Consider the following 19745-nt stretch of genomic DNA (forward strand, 5'->3'; position numbering starts at 1 on the left):
CATTTTAGCAAAATAAATCTGATACGCGTTTTATTATTGTATTCTTCACTACGCCGCAAGTGCCACTTCGTAGCTGAGCATTTACAGTTTGTCCTAAATAGGTGCAGAGCAAAGCAAGGTAAACATCTTTCTACTAGATTGAATGCAAAAAAGCAAGCAAACACATGGGTAAAAGTAAAGCAACAGATAGCTATTCTATTCTATACAAGTAAATGAGCTTGTATAGAATAGAGGATGAGATGAGCTCAGTCTACAGATCTACCAAAACAGAAGAAAAGTGCAATGAAAAAAAAAAAAGAACTAATGTGGTGAATATTTCAGTACAACAGTGTTTCCCAACCCTGGTCCTCGAGTACCCCCAACAGTACACAGTTTGTTGTAGCCCTTGACAAACACACCTCATTCAACTCATTGAGGACTTGATGATTAGTTGACAAGTTGAATCAGGTGTGCTTATCCAGGGTTACAATTCAAATGTGTACTGTTGGGTGTACTTGAGGACCAGGGTTGGGAAACACTGATCTACAATACCCTACAGAGGGCACTCGAGAGAGGCAATCAATCAAAAGACACACAAATATCAATCTGTCTGGCAATCTGTCACATTGGGAAAGTGCTGTTACAGGTGGTCTAGGAGCTAAATCAATGTACTGCAGGGAGAAGTTATCAATATACGCATTATGGTGACAGGACTGATACAGAGACAAAATTGTCAAGACATTTTGAAAGAGATCAAAAAACTATAATAATAACTATTGGGGAAGCTCTATCAGTCAACCAATCCATCCATCCATTGTAAAGTAAGTTCTACAGCTATGTGTGAGTAGTTGACATGCTAATCAGGTTGACGACAATCAGATGTATTACCGGCACTAATGAAAATGAGTTTTGATGTAGGTTAGCCATCACTGTCACTAAAATACGAAGAACATTTATGTCTGTAGAATATGCTAATAAGCTAGCCTAAGCCTCACAAGAAATGGAAATGCCAGAAACACGAGCTTGTGTGATTGGAGGATAGAAGCAGTTATCGTTACAGAAGATGTGAAGCGAAGCCAAGCCAAGCGTCGTTAAAAAACAATTGCCCTTTTGACCCCCAAAACAGATAAAACCAAACATTTCTCACTCACTTTCGGCGCTCTAACCGAGCACCAAAGTCCATTCTCCCTTTCTCCTCCTCTCTTAACATCCCCTTCTTCCCTCTCTCTCTCTCCCTCCCTCTCTCCCTTCCTCTGTAATCTCTGATAGCCCTATATAAGTCAGAGGAACGCCTCTCCTGAAAATGAACACCAAAGAGAAAGTGAGACTGAGCTGAGGACTTAACTCTCTGGCACCCCCTGTCTATCAGTCTCAGGTGGCGTTTTCCTCCTCCTCATCCATATGGTAGTTGAGCGTAATGACAGCGCTGATGAAGTCTCCCAGCTCCACGAAGTCAGCTGTGATGATGTTGATGCCGCTTTCTCCTGGCCTCTGGGCCCGGATCCACAGCATCATACTTGGAAGAGCCCTGCAGGGGAGTACATGTACACACACACAGTTGCATCTCTGTATTTTTGTATTTTGTGCATTATAAGTGTTATGCATAGCCGGTGAATAGGATGGGGCTAAGGAAAAGGAGACAGAGTGAGAGAGAGTGACAGAGCGAGAGAGAGACAGAGCGACAGAGAGAGAGAGAGGGGTATGTACTGTTTGATGAGTCACAGTTGGCTGGTGTAACAGTGAGCTGGCTGGCGAGCAGCTAGACCTGTTAAGGGCCAGTATGAGTCAGCATGATAAGGGCTGTCTGCGCTGTCTGACAGACTGCTGGGTGCAATCAAGTGGGTGGCGAGATATTATTATATACTCTGTACAGATGTAGGATCTTAATTTGAGCCAGTTTGCTACAGCAGGAAAATTATCCTGCAGCAACAGGAAATGTGAATAATTATGTGGATTATAATTAATGGAAATATATGTAGGGGTTGATACATTTTTCGTAAGGGAAAAGTGAAAACTACAAACTTCAGAAGCCTTTTTAAACCTCAAATACAATACAAGTTTTACATTTCTGCCATTGCAGGAAAGTTCTCCTGCAACAGCGTGATCAAATTCAGATCCTACATCTGTATAGCTGGTGTCTGCTGTGGCAAAGCTCTGTCAGACTAGTTACAATCCTACAGTCCTGGATTTGAATGGGTTTACAGTCGATTGAACAATGTGCAATGTTCTTCTTGAGATCAATTGGAATTAGTTCGCAATATTCTATTAAACAAGTCAGCATGGTTATTGAACAAAATATTGAATATTTCATCTCCAAGCAATGAAATGGGAGGGATGGAGGAAAATAGAGGATATAGAGGGAAAAAAGAGAAGAAAGAAACAGGGAGGAAAACGCAGCGAACCCTACAGCGTTGTCATCATGGGGCAAGTGAGGCCGAGTCATATTCCTGAAGATACATATACCTTTTGCCACAGTGACTCATAGTGTGTGTGTGTGTGTGTTATTTCTCATCTCAATTTCTCTCTCGCGTTGAACATGAAATAACTCACAAATTTGCTTTATAACCGCACACATACACACACACACACAAACACAGACTGAGAGAAAAACAAACCAACTCACCTTTCTGTAATGGTCTCCCTCAGTCCGCTGGCTACTCCTTTCATGACGGTGCTGGCCTTAGGTGTGAGGACCACTTGGGAGACGAAGAACGTTCCCTTCCTCCTGCCATTACAGAAATCACATCAAACTTTACTATACAGGCACAATTAAAGATGCAAGTAGGATCTTAATTTCAGCCAGTTTTCTACATCAGGAAGATCATCCTGCAGCAACAGGAAATGTGAATTATTATGTGGATTATAATTCATAGACATTTTTGTAGGGGTTGATAAATTTTTTTGTAAAGGAAAATCAAGTCTGACATTTCAGAAGCCTTTTTAAACCTCAAATACACTACAAGTTTTACATTTCCTGCATTGCAGGAATGTTCTCCTGCAACAGGGTGATCAAATTAAGAGCCTACATCTGCAAGTGCTTTTCCTAAAGGTTTAACACACTTTCCAGGAAAAGACAGATAGGTGAAAGATACAGGGCCAGACAGACCTGCGGTCAGCCACAGAGGCCTGGAGGAACTGGATCAGCTTTTCAGGGTCAGTGGTGTTGGCCCAGGGAGCAGGCATCATCTGACCAGGCCATAGAAATGGCACTTCCAGGGCCATAGGACTGTGGTAGAACACCAAGACCTGGTACTCTTTCTCCCACAGGTACTGGAGACTCACCTAGAGGGAGGGAGGAGTGGAGGGAGGGGTTTTGTCTTTAGGAACTTCCTGGGCCATAGGGCTGTGGAGCCAAGGTGGACACCATATACTCTTGAGGGAGCACAGAGATTGTAGGTGTTAGTTTGTACAGTAGAGTATCTTACCTCCTGAGCGAAGACGACGGGGCAGAGTTTCTCCCCGAACACGTCTCTCAGCATTGAGACCAACTTCTCATGGTGCAGGTTCTGAACCCCGTAGAAGTGGTTAAAGTCCAGGAACACGACCTCTCTGGCATGGGCTGACAGGAAGGAGCTGATCTGCTCCAGGCCTTCTCTCACCTGGAAGCACAACACATACCCCACAGGGGAGCAGAGATAGTGTCAGACCAGTCATACTGTACCCACTGAATAAGGTCCAGAGTTTTTCCTGACCTCTTGACCTGTATAGACAATAACTAGGGCCCAGAGGTTTCTTTCTGGTCAGGTCAGGTGGTCAGGAAAAACACCTGAGGTTCCGTGGGGTGAAATAAAGTCGTAGGAAATAATTATATTCACCGTGGCGCTGAAGAGACCGTGAGCGAAGAAGAGCTCGTTGTCTGGGTCCCGGGGCTTGGTGGAGATGCGCAGGTCAAAGAAGCGGACGCCGGCCTCCAGCTGGCTGGAGAAGTTCATAGTTTGAGTGGCCAGCCATTTACGCATCAGCTTCTTGGCCACCGTGCCGAAGACGGACACAAAGTTCTGGACGGCGTCAGTCTGCTCAGGACCCACTGGAGAGGACTCGTCTATGTAGAAACTGAAGGAGTCATGGGAACCTAGGGGGAATATAATAATTTCATTACATAAAGAATCTCAAAGCACTTGAAAAAGCAAAACAAACAAGAATCAAATAAAACAGCTATATGACAGAGTAGGTCTGGGCTATGATTTCCAGCCACAGCTGAATATTTGGTTTTTTCAATTCTCCAACAGATGGAGTGACAGTCAAGAGGGAACCACAATATAGGGTATCGGTTGCGGATGAGCGGAGGACAATGTGTGTGAGCATTTGTGTGTGTGTGTGCATGAATGTGTATATGTGTGTGTAGGGACAGTTGTGACTTGACTTGAGGCCCATACAAAGTGCAGCACAATATCTCAGTGACAATTGAACAATGCCAGTGGGTTGAGAGGAGTGAGTGGTGTCCTCTCCCCCTGACCAAACAGAGAAGTCATCTCTCTAATTATAGAGTCAGCCCTGAGACGCTCTCCTCTCTCTGTCCCCCTCCCTCTCCCCTCCTCTACAGGGTTGACCACACTACAGGGCTGACCCACACTACAGGGCTGACCCACACTACACTTCTTCCATACGGTCACAAAGCGCAAAGAGTTTCCATAAACACAACTGAGACGATCACTGTAGCTTGAACTTCACTCAGCTTCCCTCAGCCGGCTGACCCTTAAAAAGCCACAACAGAGATGACAACAACCTCTCCACAGGCAAACAAACTGCATGTGTTATCATCACCAATGTTATGCAGGAAGAACAAGACTTAGTTATTTATGAACGGCTCGGGTTTATTAGCTACAACTCTAACATCCTCACATTCGTGAGCTAGCATAACAATAACTGTTTAGCCAAGGTACGGTGGCCCCCGTAGGACATCTACGGTGACTCAAAAGGAACACACAACAATAACTCCCAGGGGCTACATAGCAAACATAACAGCACGGTCACAGAACACAGAGAGAGACCTTCACCCTACACAGACAGTCAGACACGGACACTCGCTTGACTGCACTGTCTGCACATCAACCATACAGTCGGCATCCTTCTAAGATGCTTTTCACATAAAGGCCAACACAAGGCCTTGGAGTATAATAGAGAGCAGTATGCCTTTTGGGCAAAGCGTCCTTTTATGTTTCTGTACAAATACACCTGTTGGTCCAATAGATAAATGATTCGGTACAATAACGTGAGCTCAGCTCCATACCTCGAGGTGGGTGAAGGTATGAAACCATGTGTCTGATGTATTTGATACCATTAAACTTATTCCGCTCCAGCCATTACCACAAGCCTGTCCTCCCCCAATTAAGGTGCCACCAACCTCCTGTGTGTCAAATACACCTATAGATTTTATAGAGATGTTCTGGCAACATTCCTTTGGGCTTATCAAAGGTATTTTATGGAGTGAGTCAGAGTTCACAGATGGTGCATGTAGTTTAAAAGGTGTGCAAAACGAAATGGTACCTACACATCTCTTATGTAATCATAAATTACTGTTCAACACGCCGATATGAAAATGTCAGCTCTACCTTGTATGATCAATGAATTCAGTAACACTGGGGAGAAGCTATGTGAGAGACGATGGCTTATCAACACACTGGAAATGACAGCTGCGCTTATCTCTCGACTCTCGGTACTGTGTGATGATAACGAGAGAAAAAAAAGAAATCCATCAAAATGAATCCATTAATCAATGTAAGACTGTGGAAATAAAATGTGTAATGAACAACATGCTTTTCATTAAGCCTAGAAGGTCAGACTAGCTGTATGTCAAATTTAAATTAAATGAATCACAATCAAAAATCAATGGGGGTCACGGAGACCATTGAGCACTGGTGGAGAGACATGTTCTAAATATCACCGCTGTTCATCTCATGAAACAAAATGGATTCCCTGCCTCTCCTGTAAGCTGATGGTAAAAATGTTCAGGTCGAATATCAACACTAGTAAAACAGAAGACAGAGGTTATCATGCCCTATGGCAGGGATCATCAACTTGATTCAGCTGCTGGCCGTTTTTTTCTTGAGCGGATAGTCAGGGGGCCGGAACATATTTACAAATAATTTTTAGACTGCAAATTGACCGCAAGAAGCCCAAACAGATATAATATTTGACCAAAACATAATCATTTCAAACCTTGCTTACATTTGTAAACGATCACATATCTCTCTATTATGCGTGGAAATACTTTGGAACAGATTTCCAAAATCACTTTTCTGTTTTTAAAGTATTTTATGTCCAACAACAAAATAAAATACAAAAATACAAACTTGGGGGGCCAAATAAAATCTGGCCCATGGGCCGCAATTTGGGGAACCCTGCCCTATGGCCTCTGGTTTTGTCTGATTTAACTAGTTAATCTGTAACACCAAATAAAGCGTAACCTTGGAGAAGACAATAAATGACTTTGACTAATTCCTCTGTTTGTGAATTACAGGACAAGAGGGATGCATAAGGGATGAGGCAATTACACAAATAAACAAACAAATCCCTCGCTCTCTCACTACTTAATGGCTTAATGAAGGAGATGAGTAAAATAGATTTGGTGTTGTTGTTGCATGTCTTTGCTCTGTCTTTCCCCCGGAAAGGGCCAGATCTACAAAATGTTTGCAACAAGTTTAAAGTCAGTAGGTCAACCTGTTTTAAACAGAGGGAACAATATCAAATAAAGTGCAATTGTAAAATTGAAAGTGTAATTGAAAACATATTTCTTATGGTTTATGTTTAAGCAATAAGGCACGAGAGGGTGTGGTATATGGTGTGGTATATGCACGACGCAACGCAGTGCCTGGATACAGCCCTTAGCCGTGGTATATTGGCAATATACCACAAACCCCCAAGGTGCCTTATTGCTATTATAAACTGGTTACCAACGTAATTAGAGCAGTAAAAATACATGTTTTGTCATGCCCGTGGTATACGGTCTGATATACCACGGCTGTTAGCCAATCAGCATTCAGGGCTCGAACCACCCAGTTTATAATTATGTTTTCTTTATGTTTTCTCTGAAGTGTGATATGATATACTGGATATGATACACAGATTCTTACTACAACCATAGGAAGTCAAAGACCATTGGAAGCTGGAGTGGGAGGAGAGCTGGAGGAATGAACATAGAGGACGGGATGATGTCCGTTAGAGAGTAGGAATTGCCAGGGACCTCACAATATGATATTATCACGATACTTAGGTGCTGAGACGATATGTATTGCGATACGATATGTATTGCAATATATATACAGTACCAGTCAAAAGTTTGGACACACCTACTCATTCAAGGGTTTTTCTACATTGTTTTTTACATTGTAGAATAATAGTGAAGACATCAAAACTATGAAATAACACATATGGAATCATGTAGTAACCAAAAAAGTGTTAAACAAATCATAATATATTTTATATTTGAGATTTTTCAAATAGCCTCCCTTTGCCTTGATGACAGCTTTGCACACTCTTGGCATTCTTTCAACCAGCTTCACCTGGAATGCTTTTCCAACAGTCTTGAATTAGTTCCCTTTATTACTAATGTGCCCACAGCTCGCAGATACAGTGCGGGTATAGCCTACATGATGAGATCATTATGGACAAAAGAGCTAAATTATTTGTATTTGTCAAATGGCAGGCAAGCATCGATCATCATGTCACCAGAATAAGACTCTTAATATTTCTTGAAAAGGAGCATCAAGCTCCTCACCTTTCACTTTCACCACCCTGTGAAGTTCAACATAATTTATTTAATCTGTAGCCTAATAAACTGCAGGCTTTCCCGAGTCGTAATGGGAGGACATGCAACATGTCATTGTGTGACTCCAAGTTTACTTCAATATGATGGCTATTATATCAATATTTGCGTATAAAAGCATTTCCACCAACATTTCATGCATATTTAATTTTACAGACACAAAACGATCCCATCTTGTCTAGCGTATTTTTTTTTGTCGACATTTAATACGTTTACCGACAAAATTGGCCTGTCGTGACATGTTGTACTTTACTCGCATAAAAAGGTTGGATGGAAACTGGGTTTAACCAGTTTCCATCCAACCAGTACGTTGGATAATAAATGTCACAACAAGCCTAAAGTAAACAGCAAATTTGTCAGTAAACTTCCCAAATTAAAGAGAAAACATACGCTAGACAAGGTTAGATCTTTTTGTGTCTGTAGCTAGGTTTCTATCCGATTGGTGACAGATTTTAATGCGAATATTCTAAAATCTGCATAAAAACAATATGCTCATTTTCCCACCAGAGATGTGTTTTTGGAGGGCAATGAGTGTTGAATTTGGCCAACCAAAAATGTAATTGCTAATTTGCTACGTGAGGCTTATTTGATCAAATAGAAGTTTCGTAATGTTTAGGTTGTTATGAATGGACTGATATACGTGGACGCACGTGGCATTTCGTCAATAAAAAATAAAAAACTACTTTATATCACCGTTGTGCCTGTTGTTCACTTTCTGCCCTCTCATTGGCTAGACTGGTCCCACCTGCTCTTGCTTCCTCCCACCTGCCTTCCATCTTTGAGGACATGTATTTCCATTGTTAGAGCGCTCACTCGACTATCTTGTCAATATAATAATACAAAGATTTGCTAATACTCTGTTTCATCACATACAATTACTGCTCAGTCCGTTCACTTTTTCACTAACTCCTAACTCCCCACAGGACACCTGAGAAGAGAGGAGCTTCTTCTTCTTCTTCTTTCTCTACTCCTCTTCATTCTTTTCCTATTCCATCCCTTTTCCTTTGCTTCTGTCTGACCCTCTCTCTCTATCCATCTCTCTCCTACCTCTCCCTCCCTTTCTGTCAGTCTCTCTCTCAACCCCCGTTTCCTCTCTTCCCACAGTGGTCCCTCATCACCCTCCCTCTTCTGTCCTCCTATCCATTCCCTCTATCAAATTATCTCTTTCCTCCCATGTTCTTATTTTTATCTCGTCTCTGTTACGAGAGTCATTGTGGACACAGTGTGCAGCTAAAGACTGGTGTGCACAATGAGAACAGATTATTTTGTTTTTGGCAACAAGATAAACTTCTTTCCGCTGTAAACTCAATTAACTGCCAGCAGAGTACTAGCATGGCTACTTGATTTGTTCTGCATTCAACAATGATGTATCAATATAGCCTTGTTCGGTAAAACGATGTTAAATGACAGACTGTACCTGTGCTAAGGACTATTCAACGCTGGTCTGACCAATCGGAATCCACACTTCAAGATTGTTTTGATCACACGGACTGGGATATGTTCCGGGTAGCTTGCAAAAATAATTTAGACGAATACACTGAAACGGTGACTGAGTTTATCAGGAAGTGTATAGGAGATGTTGTGCCCACTGTGACTATTAAAACATACCCTAACCAGAAACCGTGGATAGATGGCAGCATTCACGCAAAACTGAAAGCGCGAACCACCGCATTTAACCATGGCAAGGTGACTGGGAATACGGCAGAATACAAACAGTGTTTGCTACTCACTCCGCAAGGCAATTAAACAGGCAAAACATCAGTATAGAGACAAAGTGGAGTCGCAATTCAACGGCTCAGACACGTGACGTATGTGGCTGGGTCTACAGACAATCACGGACTACAAAAGGAAAACCAGCCACGTCGCCGACATCGACGTCTTGCTTCCGGACAAGCTAAACACCTTCTTCGCCCGCTTTGAGGATAATACAGTGCCACCGAAGTGGCCCGCTACCAAGGACTGTGGGCTCTCCTTCTCCATGGCCGACGTGAGTAAGACATTTAAGCGTGTTAACCCCCACAAGGCTGCTGGCCCAGACGGCATCCCTAGCCGCGTCCTCAGAGCATGCGCAGACCAGCTGGCTGGTGTGTTTACGGAAATATTCAATCTCTCCCTATCCCAGTCTGCTGTCCCCACTTGCTTCAAGATGGCCACCATTGTTCCTGTACCCAAGAGAGCAAAGGTAACTGAACTATATGACTATCGCCCCGTAGCACTCACTTCTGTCATCATGAAGTGCTTTGAGAGACTAGTCAAGGATCATATCACCTCTACCTTACCGGTCACCCTAGACCCACTTCAATTTGCTTACCGCCCCAATAGATCCACAGATGATGCAATCGCCATCACACTGCACACTGCCCTATCCCATCTGGACAAGAGGAATACCTATGTAAGAATGCTGTTCATTGACTATAGCTCAGCATTCAACACCATAGTACCCTCCAAGCTCATCATTAAGCTTGAGGCCCTGGGTCTGAACCCCGCCCTGTGCAACTGGGTCCTGGACTTCCCGACGGGACGCCCCCAGGTGGTGAAGGTAGGAAACAACACCTCCACTTCGCTGATCCTCAACACTGGGGCCCCACAAGGGTGCATGCTCAGCCCCCTCCTGTACTCCCTGTTCACCCATGACTGCGTGGCCAAGCACGCCTCCAACTCAATCATCAAGTTTGCAGACGACACAACAGTAGTAGGCTTGATTACCAACAATGATGAGACAGTCTACAGCAGGGGTGTCAAACTCATTTTAGCTCAGGGGCCACATGGAGGAAAATCTATTCCCAAGTGGGCCAGACCGGTAAAATCATGGTATATATAACTTAAAAACAACAACTTCAGATTGTTTTCTTTGTTTTAATACTATCAACATAAAACTGGAACCTGAGGACAGTGTGTCCAAAATAGTACAAGCACAACATCACTATTAATCATAAAACACCTCAAGTTTATTTGAAAATTCTAAAGAAAAAGAACACACAAACACACAATGCCTCAGTGATTCACAGAACTGTTTCACAGATCACAGAACTATATCAGGGTGTCATTTCTCAGGCAGAAATGTAGATACAAATAATGAAATCCTGTTCCCCAAACAAGTGCAAGAACCACAGAGTCAAGAATAGGTTAAATACACAAATAAAATAAAATCAATTAAAAACAATAGCACATCAACATAAAAACATATAAACATAAAGCTGGAGCAGATCACAGAACTATATCAGGGTGTCTCATGCAGCACTTTAAGTGGGGTTGCATAGTTTATTTGACTCCTGATACCTGGCATCTTTTAGCTTTTACCAGCGCATCAATATCAGGCGTCACATCCTGAGTGGCAGCCAACTTCAGGATGTGATTCAAGTGCTTGTGCGTGAGCCTTGAGCGCAGCTTTGTTTTATTTATGCTCATTACAGAGAACTTTCTCACAAAGATATGTGGTTCCAAACATGCACAACAGTTTTGCAGCGAGGGCTGTCAAGTTGGGGTAACCTGGCAAGAGATCCTGATAAAATGTGTCCAAGCCAGCTGCGGCAAATTTGCCCTTCAAATCCGAGTCACACTGCAAGTCTATTATTTCAAGTTGGATGCTGACGGGCAGATCAGAGGGATTCACGGTGAATGGCGAACAAACGTTGAAGTCTTTCTCCAGTTCACCAAAAATTTGAAAGCGTTGCTCAAACTCCCTTAACAGTCCCGTTATTTTATCTTTGAACCGCTTCATGTCTGCCACATGTTGGGTCGCGCACACATTTTTCAGACAGGGGAAGTGAGCTGCATCACCACCGGCGAGTTGCGTCTCCCACAATGACAGCTTCAACTTGAAAGAACGTATGCTGTCATAATACTGCGTGGCAACTTTGTTGCGCCCTTGCAGCTGTTTGTTCAAGTTATTCAGGTGCTCTGTAACATGCACCATAAATGCAAGGTCCTGCATCCATTCTGCGGAATGAAATTCTAACACTGGTTTGCTCTTTTCTTCCATGAACTGTTAAATTTCTTCTCGTAAATCAAAGAAACGCCTCAGCACAGCACCTCGGCTTAACCATCTTACCTCAGTGTGGTATGGCAGGCCATAGATGTGGTCTTTCTCTCTGAGAAGGCTGTCAAACTGACGGTGATTCAGGCTTCTGGATCGGATGAAATTAACAGTTTGGATGACCACTTTCATGACGTTATCCATCTTTAATGACTTGCAACACAAAGCCTCCTGGTGCAAAATACAGTGAAAAGTCCAAAAATCACATCCTCCATTTGCAGATTGCACTTTCTCTCTGAACTTTGTCACAACTCCTGCTTTTTTCCCGATCATTGAGGGCGCACCATCTGTAGCCAGGCTGACAGCGCGGGACCAGTCCACTCCGACCCTGTCCAGCGCGCCGACGAGTGCAGTGAAAATATCAGCTGCTGTCGTTGTATCTGTCATCGGCACCAACTCCACGAACTCCTCGGTGACGGTCAATGTGTCATCAACTCCGCGGATGAAAATGGCCAGTTGTGCAACATCTGTAATGTCCGTGCTTTCATCAATTGCAACCGAAAATGCAATAAATGACTTTACTTTTTGCTTCAACTGGCTGTCCAAATCCACTGAAAGATCGGAAATCCTGTCTGCAACTGTGTTTCTTGTCAGGCTGATATTTGCAAAAGCCTGGTGCTTTTCAGGGCACACAATCTCTGCTGCCTTCATCATGCATGTTTTTACAAATTCACCCTCACTAAATGGTTTTGAAGCCACTGCGATTTCATTAGCAATGAGGTAGCTAGCTTTCACTGCAGCGTCACTGATGTCTCAGCTGTGAGTAAACACAGACTGCTGTTTCTTCAGACCCACCAACAGTTCATTCACCTTCTCTCTTCTCCGCTGTCCTTGAGTTGTCATATTTGTCGGCATGAAGACTCACATAGTGGCGACGAAGGTTATATTCTTTCAGCACTGCAACATGCTGTGAACACATCAAACATACAGCTTTCCCATTCAATTCCGTGAATAAATAGAAGGATGACAATTTTTCTTGGAACACTCTGCACTCTGCGTCCACTTTTCTCTTTTTTGACAGAGACATATTGGGGCAATGAGGGTGCCAAAGCACATAATGTTAAAAGTAGAAGCCGTAATAAATATCGCGGGCAAAACAAAGTAGCTCATCCGGACTGGCTGCACTTGCTTGACCTATTTGCTCTGCCCCGGTATAAACAGTTTGCTTGCTTAACACAATTGCTATTGCGCCATCCAGTGGACACAATTGGAACAGCAGTTTATTTTATTGAAAAATTGCAGCTCATTTTTATACTTTACAAAATCATCTCGCGGGCCGGATTAAACCCGTTTGCGGGCCGGACGTTTGACACCCCTGGTCTACAGGGAGGAGGTGAGGGCTCTGTGAGTGTGGTGTCAGGAAATTAACCTCTCACTCAACGTCAACAAAACAAAGGAGATGATCGTGGACTTCAGGAAACAGCACAGGGTGCACCCCCTATCCACATCGAAGGGACCGCAGTGTAGAAGGTGGAAAGCTTCAAGTTCCTTGGCGTACACGTCACTGACAAACTGAAATGGTTCACCCACGCAGACATTGTGGTGAAGAAGGTGCAACAGAGCCTCTTCAACCTCAGGAGGCTAAAGAAATTTGGCTTGGCACCTAAAACCCTCACAAACTTTTACAGATGCACAATTGAGAGCATCCTGTCGGGCTGTATCACCGCCTGGTACGGCAACTGCACCGCCGCAACCGCAGGGCTCTCCAGAGGGTGGTGTGGTCTGTCCAACATATTACCGGGGGCAAACTACCCTCCCTCCAGGACACCTACAGCACCCAATGTCACAGGAAGGCCAAAAAGATCATCAAGGACATCAACCACCCGAGCCACTGCCTGTTCACCCCGCTATCATCCAGAAGGCGAGGTCAGTACAGGTGCATCAAAGCTTGGACCGAGAGACTGAAAAACAGCTTCTATCTCAAGGCCATCAGACTGTTAAATAGCCATCACTAGCCCATTAGACGCTGCAGCTGCCTATAGAAATCACTGGCCACTTTCAGAAATTGAACACTAGTCACTTTAATAATGTTTACATAACTTGCATTACTCATCTCATATGTATGTACTGTTTTCTATAATATTCTACTGTATCTTAGTCCATGCCGCTCTGTCATTGCTCGTCCATATATGTATATATTGTTAATTCCATTCCTTACTTAGATTTGTGTGTATTGGGTATATGTTGTGAAATTGTTAGATATTACTTGTTAGATATTACTGCTATGTCGGAGCTAGAAGCACAAGCATTTCACTACACCTGCAATAACATCTGCTAAACACGTGTATGTGACAAATACCATTTTATTTTATTTGACTGACATTTAACTTCAGTGCAATTTCATGTCCTCAAATCTCCTAAATACCCACTGTTTACATTCCTCTTAGGCAGTATATCCTCCCTCCTCTGGAGCTCAAGTGGTGGATGAGAGAATGGACAAAGGGATGGATGAATGGATAGATGCATAAAGCAATGGATGGATAGATGGATGGCCAGATTAACAGATGAATCCTGTGCCAAGGCCCATTTCAGAAGCAGAGGATGCTGTTTTTCAATGGTTTGTTTTTTACTGGTCTCAGGGGGCTGGCTGGTTGCCTGACGTGACGACTCATCCTGAATTTAATTCCGCTGCTCTATCGATCACTCCAGGAAACGCTAGTGGGCGTGACGTTTGGCCAGAGCGATGTGGATGGGTAGTCAGACTAGCCGGCTGGGGTAAATAGAATTGCCAATTTGAAAAAAGAATTGACATGTTACAACCACCTGTGGATTGAGAATGAATTCCAGGCTTGACCTGCTGCTGTATCAGTGGGTTTAGAGAACCCCCCCCCCACCCCCCAGAAGATCTATAGCTTCAGTCCACCTCTGGCCTAGTAAGACAAATGTCTTACATCTGGTGATACACTTCAGATTCTCCTGAAGTGTGCTATTCATTCCCTCTAAGTCTTTTCTGTTTGACATTAGTCACTGAAAAGCCTATTCACTTCTCCAAGGTGCAGTCTTACTAAGAGTGTATTACACTCATTGGCAACGCTCATATACAGTAGCCTAGCTGTCTGTGTGGCAGAGCTAATAGTTGCATCATGCATATATGATGAACACACAGTATTGACTTTCTCATTTAGAGAGCTTGGGACTATAAGGTTTTATCTGCAAAAAGATGATTCTGATATAACTGGCTTTAAAGTTCAGAGCCTTCATTGGTTTGAATGGTGTCCGCAATTTGTATCTTGTATTTTTTTTAACTTAACATAAATTGGGGTATTTACAGTACTATAAAGGTAGAGAACATCGAACAGAATAATTTTGACAAAAATGCAGATAGGGCCTTATAGTCCCAAGCTATCGATTTGTGTCTTCCTTCCTGCAGAAGATTACAGTGTAGAATAATGCAAACATAGATAACTCGTAAAAAACACACACACGTTTGTTTTACTATCCTTGTGGGGACCAAACAATTGATTCCCATTCAAAATCCTATTTTCCCTAACCCTAAACATAACCGTAACCCTAACCTTCACCCCTAACCTTAATTCTAACCCAAAAATAGCCTTTTTCTTTGTGGGGACCAGCGAAATGTCCCCACGTGTCCGAAATGTCCTTGTTTTACTATCTATCTATAGTTAAACCAAACACACACATACTCAGTAGTATATAGAAAGACTGCTTTATGCTGATATCACAGCCCGTGTAGCTCATCGGTCTCCTATTTTCTTCTAGAACCTTCCACTGCTCTATAAACCTGTCAACCTTTTCCTTCTCTTATCTGTTCTATTTGTTGCTCTAGTTTATGTCCATGACCTCTGTTGGTCAGGGTGGAGGCTGGCGCCGGCTCAGCTGTTTGGAACAGAGCTAGAGCCAGAGCAGAGCCAGAGCAGGGGGAGGCCAGTGTCACCTGCAGGGCAAACACACAGACGTTCTCATTATGTCAACCTGCATCCATTTCCTGTACCAGCTGACATGACAAACAACCACAGTATGGCGTGTGTATATATGGGGTTCAACCAGGGCAGGGTTGATGTCTGCAGTAGCCAATGCGTTGACTCTTGGGACTCCCTAAGAATAATACTGGGCTGGCCAAATGTTGATGTTGTTCATCTGGAGTGAAAATGAGTTTCACCACATTTGGATACACAGATAAGCAATAGCAGGAGTTTAAGTTATTTGAGAGCAGCTCTGTCACCTGTAAGAGCCCAGTTTAATGCCTGGGTAGCTTAACCTCCTGTAGGTGAGGAGATGAGAGGGCTCCACAGTGGAGATTGGAGTATCTGTCCATAGGACCACTTTAAGCCGTACACTCCACAGAGCTGGGCTTTACGGAAGAGTGGCCAGAAAAAAGCCATTGCTTAAAGAAAAAAATAAGCAAAAACGTTTGGTGTTCGCCAAAAGGCATGTGGGAGACTCCCCAAACATATGGAAGAAGGTACTCTGTTCAGATTAGACTAAAATTGAGCTTTTTGGCCATCAAGGAAAACGCTATGTCTGGCGCAAACCCAACACCTAACATCACTCCGAGAACACCATCCCCACAGTGAAGCATGGTGGTGGCAGCATCATGCTGTGGGGATGTTTTTCCATCGGCAGTGACTGGGAAACTGGTCAGAATTGAAGGAATGATGGATGGCGCTAAATACAGGGAAATTCTTGAGGGAAACCTGTTTCAGTCTTCCAGAGATTTGAGACTGGGACAGAGGTTCACCTTCCAGCAGTACAATGACCCTAAGCATACTGCTAAAGCAACACTCGAGTGGTTTAACGGGAAACATTTAAATGTCTTGGAATGGCCTAGTCAAAGCCCAGACCTCAATCCAATTGAGAATCTGTGGTATGACTTAAAGATTGCTGTACACCAGTGGAACCCATCCAACTTGAAGGAGCTGGAGCAGTTTTGCCTTGACGAATGGGCAAAAATCCCAGTGGCTAGATGTGCCAAGCTTATAGAGACATACCCCAAGAGACTTGCAGCTGTAATTGCTGCAAATGGTGGCTCTACAAAGTATTGACTTTGGGGGGGTTGAATAGTTATGCACACTCAAGTTCAGTTTTTTAGTCCTATTTCTTGTTTGTTTCACAATACAAATATTTGGATCTTCAAAGTGGTAGGCATGTTGTGTAAATCAAATGATACAAACCCCCAAAAAATCAATTTTAATTACAGGTTGTAAGGCAACAAAATAGGAAAAATGCCAAGGGGGATGAATACTTTCGCAAGCCACTGTAGATGTCGAATTAGAAGTATAATCCTCTGGCTAAAAGGACAGTACTTGTGGATGAAATGATCACATTCGTTCCTCTCTTCAACTGGTTTAGCGCTTCACTCTCTTTCACTGGGAACAGAAGCCTGTGCTGTAATGTTCTAACTCTGCAGCAGTAACACATATTGCTGCTGTCTCTCCAAAACATCCTCAACCAAATCAGCAGCCGCCAGGTTTGGCACCAAAAACTGTAGGAGGAAATTGGCTTCTGGTAAGGAAGGAAGGAAGGAAGGAAGGAAGGAAGGAAGGAAGGAAGGAACGCACGCACACACACCAAGAGAAATCAATAAGTGAATGTATGTGGCTGATACTGCTTTCAGGGACATTGGAGGAGACAGAAGAGTTTTACAGTAGCCTGTGTCCAAATGGAGTGCATAGGCTACGCACCAGTTTAAGATGCTGGGCCAATTAGGAATAATCATGGTTAATTACAGTGGGTTACAGTGCTTTTCCAGGCTTGCCTACGAGAAGGGAAATGCAGTTGTTGTGTGTTACATGACTTAACTAGACCTCTTGGCTCCATGGCAATATCCTGTAGTTTTCATTTCCCAGTCTTTCATATCACATCCCAAATATCACTGTATATCAGTAAATGCTTAATCGCAAATCACATCCCAAAATACACTGAAGATGAATGAAGTGTGTGTGTTCCCACTGAGAGCAGTGGAGTATGCCATGCCACGTCTCTTTAGTTTCTGACAATAGATCTGAGAAACACAGCTTTGTGCTCCGCCTGCCTGCATGTGTGTAGCCAGTGTATGATAAGTGAAGCTAATCACTAGAATTAGCCAGATGTTAATTGGCCATTCCACAAGAGTGAAATCAGTGACTGGGTCTTAATCCAGACATCCAATCAGAGTTGCTGTCTCAGGAGACCTGCCGCATGATTGGCCGAAACCTCCATACAGCTGGTACCACTTTTAGATGCTGATGCCAGGAAAATGTGCCCCATTCCAACACTGCCAACATACAACCTTCTTTCTAACCTTAGTTCCTAGAAGGGATTCACAGAGGATCTGATGTGAACTAGGCAGGTTGTATGCAAGGTTTGCTTTTGAGGTTTGACCAGTCCGATCATGTCATATCACTGGTTTCTCCAAGGAAGGAAATTACGTCTTTGAATGGGGTATGGATGTCTAGGGTCTGTAAACACAGACCTGAGTGGCCCGTCGAAACGTTTAACACTTTGAATAGGGACTAGGGATTTGGAGATCACTATAAAACAATAAACTCATCCAATTCACACTTGTAATATGTGACGGTGTATTAGGCTCATTAGCGGTACATGGGCTGTCCTGGTTGTGATGCAATGAACCCTGAACTATATGCCCCGTTTAGGCTAATACGCACTGCCAAAATTCACATTGACAACACATAGCATGCCAAAAAAGTGACTAGATTCACTTATATATTACAACATATTTAAAGGGGCACAACGGGTCACTGGTGGAAATGACATTTCAGTCTATTCATTTGAATTAGCAAGCTTTTTGTAAAATCATTCATGCTCCTCCCTCAAGGAGATTTTAATTCAATCAAGCCGATAGAGACATGTCTCTGCTTTTGGCATATAGCTTATCGAGCCCTAACCAGCTAAACTGTAGCCTATGTTTTAGATCATGGATCCTTTGTGCAACTGAATAGGGCAATGGACTAGTGTTGCACTTACACATAGGTCTCGCCTTTACGCAACAGGTGCCATCTCGAGAGACTACTGTAGCCTATAGGCCAGGGGTAGGCAACTAGATCCAGCCAGGGGACGATTTATGTCGGAGCGAATGGTTGGGTAGCCAGAAAATAATTATAATAATTTGTTACCTGCAAATTGACCACAACTAAGCCCAAAAATAGATTGTATTTGAAAATAACAATATTTTCATACCTTGATTACAATGAGACACGATTACATATACAAAAATATATATTTGTGTGAATACTTGGGAATAGACTTCCTAAATTAAACTAAATGTTTGCTGAATTCCTGGTGATTTTAGTTTTTTCTGACCCAAAACTTTAAATCCTAAATTATTATTATTTTACTAAAAACTGGACCAAAAGAAATCACTTGCGGACCGGTTTTGGCCAGGGGGCCATCTGTTGACGACCCCTGATATGCTATAGCCTAAAACTTTAGCTGGAATTAACAGCCTTTGCATGGAATATGATAATTATGTAGGCTGGCTAGGTCACTCACCGTCAGTTCTACAACATACACATCTGGATTTCTATCTTTCATGGAAGTAAATGATTTCACTGCATGATCAACAACAGGTTTCCAACACTTCCACACGCACCAGTGCAAACTACGATGTGACTCTTACCTGGAATGGCCAGGTTGGTAAGCGGGATGCTGTGCATGCTCTCAGGTAAATTCGCCATCCAGTCGGCGAACCGGTGTTCGCTTTTCCCGTGAGACGAAGCCATGCCGCCGCGCACTATATCCCCACTTTCCAGTGCCTGCGCGAGCGTTGAGTGCGCTTTCTCTGTGCTGCGTTCGCTCCACTCACTACACACACACGCACGCAACACACACCAGCGTGACCAGGACCACACCCCCTGAATCACGTGCACACATAGATGGGGAACACATTTTTCATAGGATATGTTGATAGAGTTGTTTTCGATAAAGTTGTGCTTTTACGATGGCAGGCGAGTGATGTATTCAGCCATTAGTTGTTGAAGTCATTAAAATGAGGGTGAGCCCAGCTAG

The 19745-nt window shown here is 43.3% G+C and overlaps 1 protein-coding gene across 1 annotated transcript; it reads right to left on the reverse strand.

Annotated features, from left to right (window-relative positions):
* Positions 1–449: 449 nt before the first annotated feature.
* Positions 450–19570, reverse strand: plcxd3 (phosphatidylinositol-specific phospholipase C, X domain containing 3). Its single transcript, XM_041901504.2, has 6 exons — positions 19357–19570; positions 3795–4051; positions 3405–3578; positions 3086–3261; positions 2603–2704; positions 450–1507 (listed from the first exon to the last, which is right to left on the reverse strand). The coding sequence occupies exons 1-6, from the start codon at positions 19457–19459 to the stop codon at positions 1351–1353; spliced, it is 969 nt and encodes a 322-aa protein (XP_041757438.1). The 5' UTR covers positions 19460–19570; the 3' UTR covers positions 450–1350.
* Between the last annotated feature and the right edge of the window lie 175 nt (positions 19571–19745).

Source organism: Coregonus clupeaformis, unplaced genomic scaffold, assembly GCF_020615455.1.
Source record: "Coregonus clupeaformis isolate EN_2021a unplaced genomic scaffold, ASM2061545v1 scaf0011, whole genome shotgun sequence".
NCBI classification, from domain to species: domain Eukaryota; kingdom Metazoa; phylum Chordata; class Actinopteri; order Salmoniformes; family Salmonidae; genus Coregonus; species Coregonus clupeaformis.